The sequence below is a fragment of the Chaetodon trifascialis genome, unplaced genomic scaffold (assembly GCF_039877785.1).
Source record: "Chaetodon trifascialis isolate fChaTrf1 unplaced genomic scaffold, fChaTrf1.hap1 Scaffold_49, whole genome shotgun sequence".
In the NCBI taxonomy this organism is placed as follows: domain Eukaryota; kingdom Metazoa; phylum Chordata; class Actinopteri; order Chaetodontiformes; family Chaetodontidae; genus Chaetodon; species Chaetodon trifascialis.
Genome location: NW_027255841.1, coordinates 7,501 through 25,833, shown reverse-complemented (window position 1 = coordinate 25,833; position 18,333 = coordinate 7,501). Strand labels below are relative to the sequence as shown.

At 42.7% G+C, this 18,333-nt stretch overlaps 1 protein-coding gene across 1 annotated transcript in view; it reads right to left on the bottom strand.

Annotated features, from left to right (window-relative positions):
• Positions 1-18,333, bottom strand: part of zanl (zonadhesin, like) — an 83,252-nt gene that overhangs the window by 64,550 nt on the left and 369 nt on the right. The window contains exons 1-15 of the mRNA XM_070958229.1: positions 17,578-18,333; positions 16,393-17,295; positions 10,477-10,556; positions 9,057-9,147; positions 8,721-8,789; positions 8,197-8,324; positions 7,031-7,233; positions 2,904-3,047; positions 2,471-2,739; positions 2,090-2,174; positions 1,791-1,943; positions 794-961; positions 613-710; positions 441-519; positions 84-324 (exon numbers count right to left, since the gene is read on the bottom strand). The exon at positions 17,578-18,333 is cut by the window's right edge and continues 369 nt beyond it. Coding sequence (XP_070814330.1) covers positions 84-324; positions 441-519; positions 613-710; positions 794-961; positions 1,791-1,943; positions 2,090-2,174; positions 2,471-2,739; positions 2,904-3,047; positions 7,031-7,233; positions 8,197-8,324; positions 8,721-8,789; positions 9,057-9,147; positions 10,477-10,556; positions 16,393-17,295; positions 17,578-18,333 — 3,467 coding nt within the window. The remainder of the gene's footprint in view (positions 1-83; positions 325-440; positions 520-612; positions 711-793; positions 962-1,790; positions 1,944-2,089; positions 2,175-2,470; positions 2,740-2,903; positions 3,048-7,030; positions 7,234-8,196; positions 8,325-8,720; positions 8,790-9,056; positions 9,148-10,476; positions 10,557-16,392; positions 17,296-17,577) is intronic.

Genomic DNA, 18,333 nt, shown 5'->3' with positions numbered 1-18,333 from the left:
GGAATTGGTTGATGAAAAATGAAGAAAGAAAGAAAGAAAGAAAGAAAGAAAGAAAGAAAGAAAGAAAGAAAGAAAGAAAGAATTTTTTAGGTTTAGGCATACTTGGCCCAGGTGTTGTTGGTTCAGGTGAAGTTTGTCCAGGACCTGTTGGTGTAGGTGTTGTCGGTCCAGATGTATTTGGTTGAGGTGTAGTTACTTGAGGAGTTGTTGATTTAGATGTATTCGGTCCAGGAGTTGTTGATTCAGTCATAGAGGAGTGTGGTGTTGTTGATTTGGGTATTGTTGACCCTGGAGTTGTTATTGGTGGGACAGGAGTTGGTTGAGCTATAAATGAAAAATAAATAGTTTCTTGTGAAAACACACTGTATATATTGTTTGGATTGTTTCTATTTTGTAATGGTATGGAGAGTATCTTGAATTCCCTCTGGTCAGTTTCTCACCTTTGCACGCCAAGACACACACAGCATCAACAGCAATATCTGTCTTGTCAGTTTCTCCATAGGTACCGACAATCACAAACTGAAATACATATATGTTTGACAAGAAAATTAATGTAAGATTATGCACACTTACATACACACATACAGAGACAGACAGAGTTCTAGTATTTACCTGAATGGCTGCAGTTCCCTCGTAGCGGACCATTGCAGGCTTCCAGCTTTCACCTTGGCTCCCCATGACACTGAAGAGAGCAGGGCCAAGGCTTCCACCTGCTAAAAAGAAAAACAAATTCAAGTCAGACAAACATTTTCATTCTGTCTGTATGAACACAACAATAAATGCAGCCTTCTACCTGTGGTGTTGGTGTAGACACTGAGCTCCATTGTCTTGCTTGTGCCATATAGGTAGTAGTAGAGGGTGAGTTCCAGACACCCAGAGGTGGGGGTTATTACAGGACTTCTGATCTGAGCCTTGACTCCTTGGATAGCCTCTGAAGAATCCAACAACATGTAGGAACCCACTACATTTTGAAGGGTCAGCAACAACGGCCATTTAGATACGAATAACATAAAACAAATAAAATGAAAAAAACAAACAAAAAAAACAAAACAAAACTATCATTATGATGTTTTATTCACTACCACAATATGCATATATTTAACAGCAAAAGGTCCAACAATTGACAACAGTTTATTATGGTATATACCATTGATCTAGAGTAATTAAATGAAAACAGAATTTAGACATATTTTATTTCTTAAAGGGTCACATTTTTAACCCTTTTAACTTTTAACCCTTCCCAGGAGATTTAACAACCATTCATATTTGACTTTGTGCGACAACTCCAATGACTGTCTTTTACAATTGGCCTCAGGTGACTCCAGTGAGGACTACAAATGAACCATGTATATCACTGACTTTGAGAACAATCCCACAGAGGTGGAATACCTGGGCCTTGCCACCAGTCCATTAGAACTAAAGAAGGTCCTTGGATGAGAGCCAAAACTTCTTTAAATATCTACAATCAAGTCCAGCTGCCATGTATTCCATCCCCCTTGGGCATTAGTGTTGTCAGTTTGAATTCACAATTATGAGATTGAACATAGGGAGATGAAAAAGGAGATGTCAGGAGGAAAATAATGTTAACCTTAATCTGCATAGGTGGCTGTTTAGGGTGAACATAGACTGTAAAAAGACTCCACTAGTCATATTCATCCAGATAACATGAAGCAAAAATTTGTTTGACATTGATTTTGATCATATCATTAGAACTCAATTTGGTACATTAGGGCAGGCTGTATGATGCACACTAATTTCCATACAGACTTTTGAAAAGCAGAGTCACTTACATCCAGGTTTAGAGAAGTCATCATCGGGTCCAGTGCATTCAGTGTCTGTTTGTCCAATCCACTGATCAAAGCCAAACACATTAGGATTTTCAGATTGAGTCATCCACCCACACAGGTCACCAACAGTGTCAAAATCACAGCCAGAAACGCAAGCTGTGGATGAAACATTTAGACAATCAATGATTCAGCGAGTGTGTGTGTCTTTGTGTGTGTGTGTGTGTGTGTGTGTGTGTGTGTGTGTGTGTCTTTGTGTGTGTGTGTGTGTGTGTGTGTGTGTGTGTGTCTGTCTGTAAACTCACAGGGACATGCTTCCTCAGTAATGACAATGTTGTCCAGAGCTGTACCACAGGAACCAGTGGAGCCTTTCTGAGCTTCGAGTACAATCTATTGATGATGTACATTAAGCATGGTACTTAAATGTCTAATGAAGCTTAGAGGGATGAGATGAAAAATTGCAGAAAAATAGAATGACATTTTCATCTTGTTTTCCTCATTGTTTTCATTCATTTGAGCCTTAACTACAGCGATTTTAATTACTCATACTGAACAAACAAACAAAAAAAAATAAATAAAAAATTCTCTTCATTAACAAATGACTAGAGCCTCTTCGACATCTTGCTGCTCTCTGTTCCCACATTTCCTTGTTAATGCAACGTCTAAAGTGACTTGCTAACACTCACATTGACATGTTGACTGCTGGGTTTTGACACAGAAACAGAGCCCTCCAGCCAGGTTGGGCTCTGGATGCCTGTCTTCTTCCAGACCTCTTCCTCCTCACTGCCAGAACTCTTGGTCAGAACTCTCAGTGTACTCTGATAGTTTGAGCCGTACATATAATATTGAAATTGGACACAGATCTGAGAAGCCGATGATAAGAGGGAAGGGCTCAGCAGACGAGCTTTCTGTCCATTAGACATATTGCCACACTCATGGTAAATATAGAAGCCCTCTGCAAACAGATTTAGAGAGAAGGAAACATTTATTTTACAAATCATGAGTCAAAATTGAGTGTCTACATCCCATCTTACATTAACCTCAATCATGGCCTGGTTACCAATTAGGTAATCGTACAGAAATGAAATATTTCAAATAAACCATAGATTCAGGACTGACTTCCATCAGGGTAGTCTCCACTGGGGCCAGTGTGAGCTGTCAGGGCTGGACCTTTGTGTCTCGTCCACTTATTGTTGTCTGCATTGTTGTTACTGAACCTGCAGAATGGGTCACTGTCCTGGTTAAAGTCACAGGAGGCCAGCTCTAGTATTGGAGAAATACAAACACAAACACAGGCAGATTGACAAATGGACAATGGAGAGGTAACTTAGATTAAGAATAGCAATGTAATATAATTTACCACCAAAACAATTTGTGATAAACAATAAGTCTAGCTACTGGCAAGATGTTGCACCATGTGAGCACAATATGAACTTTAATAGTGATTATATTACAAATAATGTCTGACACAAGGCCTTTCTACAGACAGGGCCTCAAGATTAACTAGTAATATACAGGAACACTGGGATTTCAAATACCACAAAACAAACACAGGCCCCAGGGCAGTTTCCTCTCTTGACTGGTTGGTAATCCTTGTATGTCCTTGAATGTTAGATGTTTGCTGTGTGAAAGTAATTGTATAAATATATGTTTTTGCATAATAGACTGGGGACTCATGCAGTGTATTCTAGGACAGTCCAGAAGTGGTTCAAAAAGATGGAGGGATAGGTTTGGTGTCAGTGGAGGGTACACAGGGTACACAAGTCAGGAGTATATTATTAATGTACTGTCTCTACTTAAATATTCACTGTCATTGGAACATAATTGTGTGTGTGTGTGTGTGTGTGTGTGTGTGTGTGTGTGTGTGTGTGTGTGTGTGTGTGTGTGTGTGTGTGTGTGAGTGTTTGGGCTATGCTGTGGCTATGTTAACACTTGTAACACATTTACACAGTGCAAAAGCATTTATTGATAATGGATAGTGAAGATAAGGGCAGTAAAAAGGCAAAGTCCCCATCTATCCAAAAGACAGTGTGGACAGTGTGGTGGAGATAGTGGATGACATGCTGTACTGTCCCCGCTCTGTGTGATCATGGCATTCAAGTTATGCTTATGTTCAAATCAAAACTGATTTGCCATATAATTTGTGTGTTTAAGTGCATTAATGTGTGCTAATGATAAACAGAATTTGTTGGATGAGTAACAGCAACCTACCAGCTTCTCTCTGTGATTTCTGCATATCTGCATGACTGTAAGAGAGGAAGACTCAGGTTAAAGTTTGGTTAAAAATATATCAGCTTGTTTCCATTTATAGTAAAATAAAGAAACCTAAAAAGGCAATGAGTGAAGGCAACAGTATCCAAATATTTCCAAGGATTTTGTGGTTATATTAAATAATTTCTATTTAAATACTTTGACACTTGTGTGGCAGTGTAGGGCAGGTCCAGATGCATGAAATATAGGAATATAATTGTTCCTGAAAGGTGCAGTGCTTTATCCAATTTATCCAAACCACTGTCATTTATACAACATTTAGCATTGCTATGTAATTAAGTGCAACCACTGAGCTGCAATCCTGTCAAATTTCCAACATTTAAACTGCAATTACCTACATGAAATGCTACTGCAACAAAAGAATTTCCCAAATTGGGATCAATAAAGTCAAATGAAATAGTTCCCCTCCATGTTAATTTTAACAGGTTCAACATATGAAAACAAACAGCATGTTTGTGACCTATGCATGGCCATTTGAGAGCCCTGTAGGACTCATCTGCATCTGCATTTGTGAAACAAGACACTGCCATCATGCCAATGTTCACAAATCGCTTTTGTGAAACAGGCCCCAGTTTACCACCTGGGTTGGTGTCATACTATTCAATAGTGTTACAGTGTCCCCTGTAACTTGTGAAATTGTCTGTAAACCAGAATTAAATTAAAAACAGTAAGTACATAAAAAACACAAACAACCAATCAATTAAAGATTATGATGAATAGAATTGACATTGAAATAACTATAATAATCCTATAGTCAGTTACAGGATATTTTAAGCAACTTACATTTTTTTTTAACTTTTTAGTGTCCTTAGGTCTTTGTAAATCCAAATTAATCAGTCTGAGAAGGAAACAGCATTCTCTGGCAAGCATTTACCAACTTTACAGAAAATACATAGTTATAACTACAATTTTAGAAATACTGAGATACATGAATGCAGGTACTCCCAACATATTGTTCTCAAAATATGCAGTAATGCAACATGTAATAAATGTTCAGTCTAAAAATCTGAAAGGACTTGTAATCAGTGCCCAAACATCTCTAAAATGTCCAAATTCCTTTAGAAAATACAGAGGCCATGACCTGTGAACCTCCAGTCAAAAATCATCATGGACATGATGACAAATACCGTTTTTAGGTATTTACATTTTTAGATAGTGACTCACCTGTGCTGTGCCTTTCTTCCCGCTCTGCAGCCCCATGTCCAAAAGAGCAGAATTATAAACTTAAATGTGTCCATGGTACTAACTGAAAAAATCAGAAAGAGAAGAACACAGGTGGAGAGGGCAGAGGATTTATATAGTGGGCTAGAATGGTCGAGGGGGTGTTGTGAGGGTGTAGGGTGGATCTGTTGGTTGGTGTTGTAGATGCTGAGTTGTTGCATTACTGTGAATGATAGGGACAGGGTGTGTTCCCTTTGGTCATGAGTTTGTAGTTGTTTATCTGAGCTTGTGTGTGTGTGTGTGTGTGTGTGTGTGTGTGTGTGTGTGTGTGTGTGTGTGTGTGTGCGCGTGTGTTGGACGTGTGTGTTGGACATGTGTGAGGGCGTGTTTGAACGCGTGCTTTTTGACCTCTCAGCACTTCACAAGGTGGGTGGGGATGCCCGTCAAACAGTATATTATGAATGAGAACATGAACCGTAAGATGTTACAGAGATTACTGTGTAATAAACAGAATACTTTGCCCAAATGGACACACCTTTTCAGTGTGCACTTCATGTTGAAATAAATGTGAGAAAAAAGCTTAACTTTAATTTTACATATACAACCCTGATTCAAAAAAGTTGGGATGCTTTCTAAAACATAAATAAAAGCAGAATGCAGCCATTTCCAAATGAACAGTGTTTACTGTCAATGGTTTTACATGGTTATCCAGGGAGGGGTGAATCAAGGGAAACTGGACTTGGTTGTAGAAATTGGAAAATATTTCACTTTCTATCCAAGGTGTCTCTCCTGTTGCACCCCCCTGATGGCAGGATACAAGATCCGTATTATATCTTGAGATGAACTTAGCTTTGGACTCCACCTTGAAGCAGAGTAATGGGTGCTGTTGGCCCAGATATACTTTGCTTGTTCTGCTGTAGTTCCACAGCAGGTTATTCCACATTACTGTATAAGGTGTAAAAAGGATCTTGACTTTAGTTTTGCCATTTCCTGTTTAACTTTGTAGCCTTCCCTTGTGTGTCAAAGTTGATTTTACTTCCTATGTTTTCCCGCCTCTGGTGATTGTTTGATTGTGTCCACCTGTGTCTGATTAGTTTCCTCTCTTGTCTATTTAAGTCAGTGTGTTTCCCTTTGTCTTCGTCTATCATCCCTTATGTATGGCTTTCCTTGTTCCCTGAGAATACTAATTCCTCGTCTAGTCCCTGTTATCTGTGTTTTGTGAACTGTGTCGTGTTTCCCTGTAACCTTCTTGTGTTTTTTAGATTCAGTGTTGTGGCCAGGTTTTTGGTATCTGCTCTGAATCTGCTTCTGTTTTTCTCCAGGGCTGGAGTGTGGCAGGGGTGGGGCTGATCTCATATGAGGTGAGCAGCGGCCAGACCCACCTGTCGTTAATTTCCACTCATTAGATCTCCCTTTTTTAAGCAGGCTCCTCTCACACTCTGGTGCCAGATGATTATGGTTCATCCCCAATGTGTTTTGCCACAGGTCTCGATTTCCTGGTCCCTGCCACACACCTCCTGTTGTTTTGTCCTTGAGCAGTGTTTTTTCTCTCGTGAGTTGTGTTGTCTGCCTCTGTGCCTTTTTCCCCCAACGGAAATTTTTGTTCCATACAGAGCTGTCGAGTTTCCCTCCAGCAGAGACTTCGTTCCTCAGACTGAGCATCATATTTCGGCCGCTGAGAGTTTTTTGTTGTAAATAAACATTTGAGAATCCTCCGTATTTGGGTCCTACTTTCTCTGCGCTCATGTCACATTTATTCTGCCTTAATTTGTTGAATAAATTATCATTGTGACAAGGCTAGGAATTTTGCTTACTGTAATAGTCATTTCTGGGTTTGAAGTCTGTATCCACTAACTGCAGCGTGGAGTCTGATGCAGGTGTGCTGTCTGGTGGTACTGCGCTGGGGATAGCTGTAGGTTGAATTGCTTCACTGGTTGCATTGGGGGTTATTGCCATCACATTCTGGTGCTGAGGCATCTTTTCTTTGCCGACTGCTGGAGTTTGAGTCTTGGTTTTTCTGCAAGTATGTAATATCCCAAAACTCCCACTTTGGGAACAATCCAGGACATGACTCATTGTGATGTGGTGATTGGTAGACCTCACTCTCCCAATATCCATGTTCCTTCAACTCGGGAAATGACTTGCATACCCTAGTACAGTACCATCCAAGAACTCCTAATTATGGATGAACCCAGTTGCACTGTGTTGTCTTCTGTTCCTTCTTCATTAGAATCAACAGCTTTACTATTATCCCATCTCAGTCGACTTGCAGACCTTGTACTACCCACTTTTTTCAGTAAGTTTTTCACTTCAGGTGAATTTCAACTTAAGGTGCGATATATCAATCTTTCAATCAGGTGTATTATTACTCCTATGTGCAATATCAATACTCCAGTCAGGAGTACTATCATCCAATGGGCAATGTCAGTACTGTTCATATTTCATTATTCCTTGTTTATATTGTTTGTTTTGATATTCAATGTCCTTTTTACTGATGCCCTCTAGGGCACACCCACCCAGAGTCTGGTCCTGCTTGAGGTTTCTGCCTGGAAAGTGTCCTGAGACAACTTCTGTTGTGATTTCAATTCAATATTCCTTTATTCGTCCCGCGAGGGGAAATTCCAACAGCAGCACCAATAAAGTGAATAGAATGGTAAAAAGACAACAAGTGCATGCAAGTTAAAACACAACAAGTATATACAAAAGGGTGGGATAAAAACGTCATCCTAGAAAAAATTGTAAATAGTATTTACAGACTGTTATGTACCGGTAGTAATGCACAGATTATTGCACAGGTTATTTCACAGATTGTTTCACAGGTTATTGTACAGATTGTTTCACATGTTATCGCACAGATTGTTTCTCAGATTATTGCACAGATTATTATACATATTATTGTACCAATTACTTGGAGCAGTTACTGTTGTAAAGTCTGACAGCTGCAGGAAGGAATGACCTGCAATACCGCTCCTTGACACACCTTGGATGCAGCATCCTATCACTGATGGAGCTCCTCAGTGCAATGAGTGTGTGTTGGAGGGGGTGGGAGTCATTGTCTGTCATGGAGGACAGCTTGGCTGTCATCCTCCTCTCCCCCACCTCCTCCACCTGTTCAAGAGGGCATCCCAGAACAGAGCTGGTCTTCCTGATGAGTTTGGCCAGCCTCTTCCTGTCAGCTGTTGTGATGCTGCTCCCTCAGCAGACTACACCATAGAACAAGGCAGAGGCCACAACAGAGTCATAGAAGGTCTTCAGGAGTGCCCCACACACCCCAAAAGACCTCAGCCTCTTGAGCAGATAGTCTGCTGTGTCCTTTTTTAGGACCCTAACCCTAACCTTAACCCGTCTTCCAAAGGCATGGCACCCTTCCCAGCAAAAAACTCAGGTTGAACAGATGTCCAATAATCCCGCTCAGCTGATCAGAGGAGGATCTGAGGAGCCTGGGACTGAGGCCGTCCGGTCCTGCAGCCTTTCTGGTCTTTACCTCCTGAGCTCATTTCTCACCTGGAGAGGTGTGAGGGACAAGTTGGAGCAGGGGGGCTGAGTGTCTTGTGAAGTGGATGGGATGGGGGGCTGGGAGGAACAGTGGGGGTGTCGTTGGTGGCAGTGAGATGAATACTGTGTTCCCCTGAAAACCATTTCAGGCCTCTCCAGACTCCCCTGGTGTTCCCCCATTCTCCTCCTGTATCTGTCCTTCCCCTCCCTGATTTTCCTTCTGAGCTGCCTCTGAACAGTTTTCAGCTCCTCTTTGTTTCCTGACTTGAGGGCCCTCTTCTTCTCCTTTAAAAGAGCCTTAATGCCAGGATTAATCCAGGGTTTGTTGTTAGAGTGACACCGTACAGTCCTGGTGGGTACAGTGTTCTCCACACCGAAGTTTTTGTAGTCCGTGATGCTGTCTGTCAAGCTGTCGATGTCCTCCTCATGAGAGTCACTGAAAATATCCCACACGGTTGTCTCGAAGCAGTCCTTCAGAGCCTCTTCAGCCTCGTCAGACCACCTCTTCACTCTGCGGGACACAGCTGGTTGCCTGTTGACAAGGGGCTTGTAGACAGGCACGAGATGAACCAAGTTGTGATCAGCTCTTCCCAGAAGAGGGAGGGGTGATGATTTGTATGCCTCCTTGGTGTTGGCATAAAATAAGTCCAGTGTTTTATTGTCTCTGGTGGCACATGTGACATACTGGATAAATTTTGGCAGAGTGGAAGACAGAGAGGCGTGATTAAAGTCCCCAGAGATCATTAAGAGGGCCTGTGGTTTCTGAGTCTGCAGCCTGCTGATCACGGTGTTGATGACGTCACAGGCTGCATCGGTGTTAGCAGAGGGGGGAATATACACAGCCACCACTATGGCGTGTGAGAACTCCCACGGCAGATAATATGGCCTCAGACTAACAGCCAACAGTTCAATGTCCGGGCAGCAGTGCTGCTCTTTGATAGTGATGTGCCTGGAGTTACACTCTCTATCGTTCACAAACACTGCCAGCCCTCCTCCTTTCCTCTTACTGCTACTCTCTGTCTGGTCTGCCCATACGAGTGAAAATCCATCCAGCGCTACAGTCACGTCTGTATGCTGCGTTCCCAACCATGTCTCTGTGAACAGTAGCAAACTGCACCATCGATATTCCTGCTCATGTTGTGTCGGCGCTGCCAGCTCATCCATCTTACTGGGGAGAGATCTTACGTTCCCAATGATGCCGGACGGGAGAGTCGGTCTATCAGCTCCCCTCCTGTCGTGACGTTTGATCCCAGTGCGGCACCCCCGCATCCTCCTCCTTAACTTGTGGGGGACATCAGGTCGCTTCTCCGGCTGCACGGCTGTGTTATGTAGGGCCAGCAGCTGATCCCTACTGTAAACAATGGAAGCCATTGTCTCTCACGCACCAACAGACGCGGAGAAAGTTGCTCGGGTTGTAAAAGTGATAAAGAAGTAGCGCCAGAGTTACCGTGTTTAATGTGTCTGATGCACCAGACATTTACAAACACGTAGAACTGACATGAATAAAAAAGATGCGCAAGAAAACAGAAAAAGACAAGAAAAATTCCTAAGAGTCTGGAGAGCTGCTGTAACAGGCTGCCGCTCGTATTTGGTGCTATATGAATAAAACTGAATTGAATTGATGGGCTAATGGCTTTTGTACCATTTTAAAAATAGTCTGTGATTTATTTTAACATTATCATATTCTTTTTACTAATACTGGTGTTGTGGCCTCGATTTGGTGCATTGTTTTTGTTTCTTGCCCTGCCGGCATTTTTTCTCCTACCTCTTTTTCTCCATTCTCCTCTCACTCTCCTCAGCTGCAGCGCTGGAGCGTGGAGGGGGGCGGGGTGGATCTCCTGGCCACTTTTGGAGACACACCTGAGCAGCATCAGCTCATCAGCCGTTGGCTACTTCAGCCAGCCAGCTCTTCCACCTGCTCAGTGCCGGAAGATTTCTTGGTCTGCTCACACGCATCTCGCCACGCTGTCCGCCTTACCTTCTTCCGTGCTCCCAGCTCCTGTGATTCTCTAGTTTTTTCCTGTCATTAGTTATTGTGCCGTTTTTTCCCTGCTAAGGTGATTTTTCGTTAGTAAGAGTTTTCCCAGTATTAGTGATTTTGTGTTTTTTCTATAGTTGACCTTTTTGGTCTTGCAGTTTTTGCATTTTCTCAGTTTGCCTTTTTACAGCCTGCATTGCCTTTTTTTCCCACCTTGTGGAGATTTTCGTTGTTTTTGTTTGGACTTTGAATTTTGCCAAATAAACTGACATTGTTCTCTGCATTCTGGGTCCTGGCCGTATTTCTTGCCTTGAGATTCCGTAACAACTGGATAGGATAGGCAAACTACATAGTTCCTACGTGACTATGTTTACATTTGTGTACATCTGTCTTTTTACTTTAGCCTAGCTTTTACAGTAACGTAAAAGCTTATAGCCTATATATTACTGTATGGGTAAAACATTGTACTTCAATAGCCTATTTCAGCCGCCTGAGGTGGTATAATTTATGTGGATTGACAAAATAGTTTGACAGAGAGCTCTTCATTGTTGACATGGAGTAAAGGGAAAGTAAAATAAAGTTTTTTTATGTCTATAGTCAATATAGCTGAAACCAGCTTGCCAGCATTCCCACACTTTTCCTTGCCTTTTAGGTTTTCCTCTCATTCACAATTCACAATTATTTATTCCTCCTGAGTTATGACAAATTTTTACACCTTTTGATCCTTTATCACAATCTGTTTCTGGTACTTTAACTTTGGATGCCCAGGATAGGCATTTTAGGCCAGTTTTACAGGAATTTACAGGAACTGTTAAAGTAGAACTGTATTTCCCTCCCATAGAATTAAAAGTAAAATTAAAAATACTTAACATAAAAATACTGTTGCACTATGCTTATTATTTTGCTATTTTCATTCTTTACAGTCACCAGAATGCAGGAAACAAACTCTGAAATTCACATTTGGGTTTGGGTCAAACCCACAGGTAATAGTAGGCCGTAAGGTGAACCACGAAAAGTCTTTCAGAAATTGAATACCGTTCCAACGTCTGCGAACTACACAATCTTTAGTTCATAAAAAGACGGAGTCATGTTATGCTTACAGCAAAAAGTTTGTCGCAAAAAATCCTGCCCATTCTTTATTACGAGGCATTTTATACAGAACTAGCGTCTTCACGGCGTAATAAGATTTTAGTCCACGAGAGGTGCCACGGTCGACACGTGATCGTTCTAGACCAATAGGGAAGCCTAATTTGATCAACACCAAGCCAAGATGGCGGCGTCCAGAGTTTTGTCTAGTAGTATGGAAGAAGAGGAAAACTCACCAGAAAGTGGTAGAAAAACGAAATCTTCGGGACATAAACGGTGCTATATGCACATAGCTTCAGTGAAACATGAAAAAAGTCAGGATTTCACAATCGCACGGTGGAATACTTACAGGAACAGCCTACGACAGTGGCTCGAGTTGAAGGGTGAGTGCCAAGACATAGCTGAAAACTCCAAACATTGCCTTGATTCAGAGTTTGAAAGCATTCCCAAGGATGCTGCCTTCCATCCTACATGTTATCGAAGGTTTATTGACAAGAATGCAATTGCAAAAGTGGAAAGGCGTCTGGCGCGTGAGAGAGAGAGAGGAGATGATACGGAAAGCTCCTTAAGAAGCGAGGCCATCTCATCAACATCCAGCAGAACGACTTCGAGTCCAGGCTGCACGGTGGCGCAGCACGTAGTGCGCGTGCGTCACAGCAAGAAGGTCGCAGGTTCGATTCCCGGGTTGGGCCTTTCTGTGTGAAGTTTGCATGTTCTTCCCGTGCATGCGTGGGTTCTCTCCGGGCACTCTGGCTTCCTCCCACAGACCAAAAACATGCTCATTAGGTTGATTGGTGACTCTAAATTGCCCCTAGGTGTGAGTGTGAGTGTGAATGGTTGTGTGTTTGTGCCCTGCGATCGTCGAAGTCTATCTATCTGTCTATCTATCTATCTGTCTATTTCGCTCCATCACCCGCTGGACGGTTGGCATCTGGAAGATGGAAACCTACAAGTCACATGGATGACAAGAAATCCAGCCCCTGACAGTGTTTTGCATGTGATACACTGCAGTTGCAAAGAGAGTGCTTGTGAGACAGGCAGATGTTCATGCGTCTCTGCAGGACTCTGTTGCAAAGACTTATGCAGGTGTTGCAACTGTTCAAACACAAAGGAAATCGAGGAGAGGGAAGATGACAACTGTCCTGACACTGACAGTGAGGACTAGCACGTCGGCAATTGTCTGAGAATTGTAGGCTATTGCATTGATTACATTGGTAACATTACCATTCATTTTCGTATGCTGTTGTATATATTGTAAATATGTATATATGTTTTCCATGCAGATTATTTTATGGTTGATCAGTGTTGTATTTAGCTATGAGCGAATAAATTCACACTTTTTTTGTTTATACTTGTATATACTTACTGATTGTCTACCTCGTCTATTTTTTACTGATGCTGCTGTAATGTGGAATTTCCCCTTGTGGGACTAATAAAGGTATATTGAATTGAATTGAATTGAATTGAATGGTCCTTGTCATTGATCTACAATTATTGCCTTTTATTGATCAAAATGACATGGACATTAAAATTTCACCTTATTGTCTATTTGCCTCATTGTTCTTCTTGGAGGCAGTTATGTATAAAACACTGTTTAGTATCCATTTGGCCCACTTTAGAAGACTTTTGGTAGAATTCCTCTTTATCGGTAACGTTGAATGAAACTAGGGACGTCGCCATGTTTCCGGGCTGTTGTCATAATGGAGCTACGCGATTGGTCTAGCACGATCACGTGACAACTCGTGCCACCACTCGCGAACCAAAATCTTACTACGCTCTGAAGAACCTAGTTCGACATGAAATGCCTCGGCGTAAATAATCGGCAGGTTTATTTGCGACGAACTTTTAGTTGTATACTTAACAGAAGTCGTTCTTTTTTATGAGCTAAAGATTGTGTAGTTCGCAGATGTCGGAGCGAGATGAAACGATAACAGGGTTCACCTTATGGCCTATAGGTAAAATGCTTCCATTTTTTCTTTGAATTCCTGCCAAATGCGAGATTGTTTATCATTAGATGCCCTGTAATAACAGAATACTGCAGGTACCTTCTAGTTTGAATTAATTTAATATAATTCTTTTCAGTGAACACATTTTTACCCCCTAAATTCACACCTTTCCATGTACACACTTACATATATGTATCAGTACATACATATTGTACATGTAGGTACAAAGTACGCACAGTGAAAATAAAAATACCAAAAAGTTGTTCCTTCCTTGCCTGGTCTTTTCACTATAAGATTTTGAGTGGTATCTAATCACAGATCTATCAGGAGGGAAAGGAGAAGCCAAAGTAATAAAATAATTTCCCCTCTGCCTACAACTGTCAGGGGAGGAGGAAGGCTTCAGATTTAACAGTACAGACAAAATTACAATTACAATTTGTCATTTGGCAGATGCTTTTATTCAAAGCAACGTGCATATGACAAAATGAGATGAATGAGGAAGAGCTTACACTCAGCCGGTCTCAGGGGTCACCTAAGACAACTGTGGCAAAGAATTAGACTCAACATTCTCAGATAGGTTGATACTAATGTGTCCTTTGGAAAATGTGATATGCAAATTATACAATTCAGCATCTGAATAACAAAAGAAAGGGAGAAAAGACTTCTTTTGAGTGACATGGATGTTGTGAATGGTGATCAGTGACAGTGTGGTTTTTTTCTTTTTTTTATGTTTGAAGTATTAGTCCAAAGTACATTTGATGCATGCTGGATTTTTTTGTAGCTTACAATGAATCTTACAGTAAAGGTGCTCTGATTACATCTAATGCACTGGCCAACTTGAACTGATAATCAAATAGTACTGTGCATCATCTTAAAACTAGTGAAATCACTTGAATAATAAACAGACAGTTATGTTTTTTTTACTTGTATTTAAGCTGAATGTAAAGATAAAACATAACAATAACCTTTAACCTCAGCTGTTCTGTGGGTGGTCACTGGACTTAAATCGTAAAAAGATACCATTGTCAACACAAGTCAGTTATGTGCGTGTGAGTGTGGAAGTCATCATCTCATAAAGATAGAGACAGGAGGGAACTCCTCCAATGACAGGACTGCATTGCTTGTCATTGACAGAGTGAATTATATGTTCTTTGTGAGGAGTGTGTTTTTGGGCCACGGTTACAATCTTGTATGAATTTAAGCACTGAGATTTTAAAAGTGGGTTTTGAGTATTGTACTAAAGGAAGTAGAAGATGACTTCAAAATAGTTTTTTTTTTTTTAGACCTTACAATGTCAGAGAAAACCCATTTATTTTCCATTTATGCTCTCAATTCTCTTCTGTAGGATGTGCTTGAGTGTAACATTCAGAAAGACTTTGCTGCACTCTGACTACTGACTTAAAACAAGAAGAGATTAAAAAAAAACAAAAAAACACCTTATCCCAAAATATTATGGCCACAAAACAGAGCATCTAAAGCATCTAAGGAGAGCAATGTACACATACAATGAAATGAAATACCCCAAAATATTATGGCCACAAAACAGAGCATCTAAAGCATCTAAGGAGAGCAATGTACACATACAATGAAATGAAATACCCCAAAATGTTATTGCCACAAAACAGAGCATCTAAGGAGAGCAATGTACACATACAATGAAATTAAATAAACAAAACAGACAAAACTTCAACATCACCCTAGCAACTGGGTGTGGCCTATGAGTACAAAGTGCAAGTGTCAGTGCTATGGAGCTAGAACTTGTTTGGCATCAGAAAAAGAAACATTGGAAAAAGTTATGGTTGCACTGAAATAAGCATTGGCACTGAAAAATAAAATACAAAATTGAAAATTTATTTCATTTTATTTATTTATTTATTTATTTATTTATTGTTTTTATGTTTTTCAATGGCAATCTCCCAATTATTCTCTTCATGTCTGTCTTTTTTCAATAACAGTTTATTATATTTTCATGCTGTTAGGGTTAGGGGTTAGGATTAGAAAAGAAAAGTCTGTCCCCCACCGAAGTAGGGGGCAGACAGTGCACACTCCACCCTGGGGGCTGAAAAAGTCCCAGACCCGAAGGTATTGGGTTTTCAAAAAATTGGACTCAATTCGGTCCTCTCGCGACGTTTCGGCCTCAATTTGGGCCTTCTTCAGGCGATTCCGACAAGCCATTGGAGGTGGGATGCCTAACTTGGCCTTTCTCCTCACTCCTGTCCCTCTCGACTATTCACCTCCTTTCCCTTTCCTGCTCTGTCCCTCTCTAATTTGAGTTCCATCACTATTCTTGTGTGTAATTTTGTTTTTTGTCTTTCAGGTACACCCATTGGAATTTAAAGGTAAGTATATTGTATCTAAATGTAATCCTTATTTTAGGTTCAATAAAAATTATTTTAGATTCAATAAAAGTTATTTTATAATGATCCGGTGTCCTAGTGTATTATTTACATTCATATGCCTCATTATTTCTGTCCTGTTCTGTTGTGATAATGATGGAGGTCGAATCTTACCTGGGATTTAATATTCTTATTACTGCCTCTAGTCGGAACAAAATTTAGACCTTTATTCAAGAGAGATAATTGTGGTTCTGTCAAATTAACATTCTGTGCTAAAACCTAAAAATTCTTATACCCCTCCTGAGTGGGCAGGCTCACGGGGATATCTAATTTACCTGCATAGCCCAGTGATACAGGATATTGGAGGCTGTGGAATGGGTCCAATGGATCCCATCCGCCTCCACCTCAAACTCTTCCAAAGGCAACAAGGGAATATAACGGTAAGTCTTTTTGATATATGAATTGAGTACCTGGATATTTTGTTGCTCCCTGAATGGCATGCAGGGGGCGCAGTTGATGAGAGGGACCCAGATGGTGGCTTCAGGGAATCTCCGTTTTGCCATAACCATGGCTTTCCGCAGCTGTTTGATAGCGACCTCCCGTGGCTTCTGAGCTCTGCTATTGAGCCCGAAAGACAGGATCACCATCTCAACATTTACCATGCTGATGGCTTTGAGGAGGATGGATTCAGCGTGCAGAAAGGAGGCCCCAGGGTAGCTGTCTATTTGCAGATCCTGGTACTGGAAGGGAGGAAATCTGCCCACATTAGAGTCCCCAATAATTAAGTACTTGTTACGTATACACAAGCTCCAGTCTTTCAGTTTCTGAGCTGTGTGCACGTGTTTTGTGGGTCTGCGTGTGGGTGTGAGTGGTGGGGAGCCCCCTGGGGAACGCGCCTCTGTGGGTGTAGAGACCTCCTGAGGGGGCTCAGGGCTGCCCTCTCTCTGGGGTGGCTGAGAAGGCGGTGTGGACAGAGTTACCTTTGTAGCCTGGCGAGGGACCAAAGGTGTCAGCCTGGGCATGGGAAAAGTCCGGCTGGTGCTGGCCACCGGTGTGGGGAGGGCTAACTCCTCATCCAGGAGTTGAATGAGATCCAAGCAGTCCTGAGCCTCCCCCGGATTGCGTGTGGAAGGAGAAGGAGGAGGAAGAGGAGCTGCTGCTGCTGCTGCTGCTGAGGAGGCGCTGGTTGTGCTCCTCTCAGCCTCGGCATCACCACCCGTGTTGGCTTTCTGCTGCCTCTGTGGTTTGGGTAAGAAAAAGGGATGGATGGGGAGAGAGGAAGAGGAGGGAGGGGGAAGAGGAGCAGGAGATGAAGGAGGAGAAAGGGGAGGGGGGGAGGAGGGGGGAGAGATGGGGGGAAGGAGAGGAGGGAGAGAAGAGGATGGAGAGGGAGAGAGAAGAGGGGGTGGGGGGGAGGAGGAGGAGAAAGGAGGGGGAGGAAGGGGAGAAGAGCGCTCCCCTGCAGCATCCTGAAGGAAGGGGGACCAGTCTCCCCCTCTCTGGTCTGTCTCCGTCCCCACCGAAGCGACTGGGATTCGAGGGATGGCATCCGTCATCATCCCAACTGATGCTGTCGCCGCTCGAGGAGGAGGAGGAGGAAGATGAAGAGCTGGATTGGCCGAAGAAGGTAAGTTACTGGATGCCGATGTAGCTGGCTCCGCGCGCGGCTGCGCCTGTGCGTGCGCGGTAGGAGCGTGTGTCGCCGTAGCTGGAGGCGCCGGAGGAGCCGCTGGCTGGGCTGGAGGAGGGGGGGCCTGGGGTCTGGTGGATGTGGAGGCTTGAGATGGCAGGTTGGCCGCTAGATGGGCTTCCACCTGCTGCAGTGTCTCCGCCTTCAGCCTCCGGCCGAGATTCCTCCTCGCCCAAGTTTTGGCAATCTCAAAGGGGGCGTGCCAGTCGGTCACCGGGAAAGCCGACAAAGCCTGCACGTCCCTATCCGCGTTGTCCTCGTAGTGGTCGCGCAGGATAAGAAGTGCAGAGAACTCCCAATTCCTGGCATTCCCCTCGAGTTTCATACGTGTATTGTCATTCGGGGATGCCGGTTTGATGAAACTCGCCAGGTCCGCCGTAGTTTTGCGGATGATGGGGGGTGGCTCATCCCCCGACACATTGGTTAGATGGTGTACAGTCTTAATAAGTCTGTGGAGGATGCGTACCTTGGCTGTGAAGTCCGGATCTTGCGACTGCACTCTGTTGGGAGCCGGTGGTCTCTGTGCGTTACCGGCTCCGCGAGGGGGCTGCTGCCAGTAGCGCTGCGGCCGGTAGTTGTTTCTACC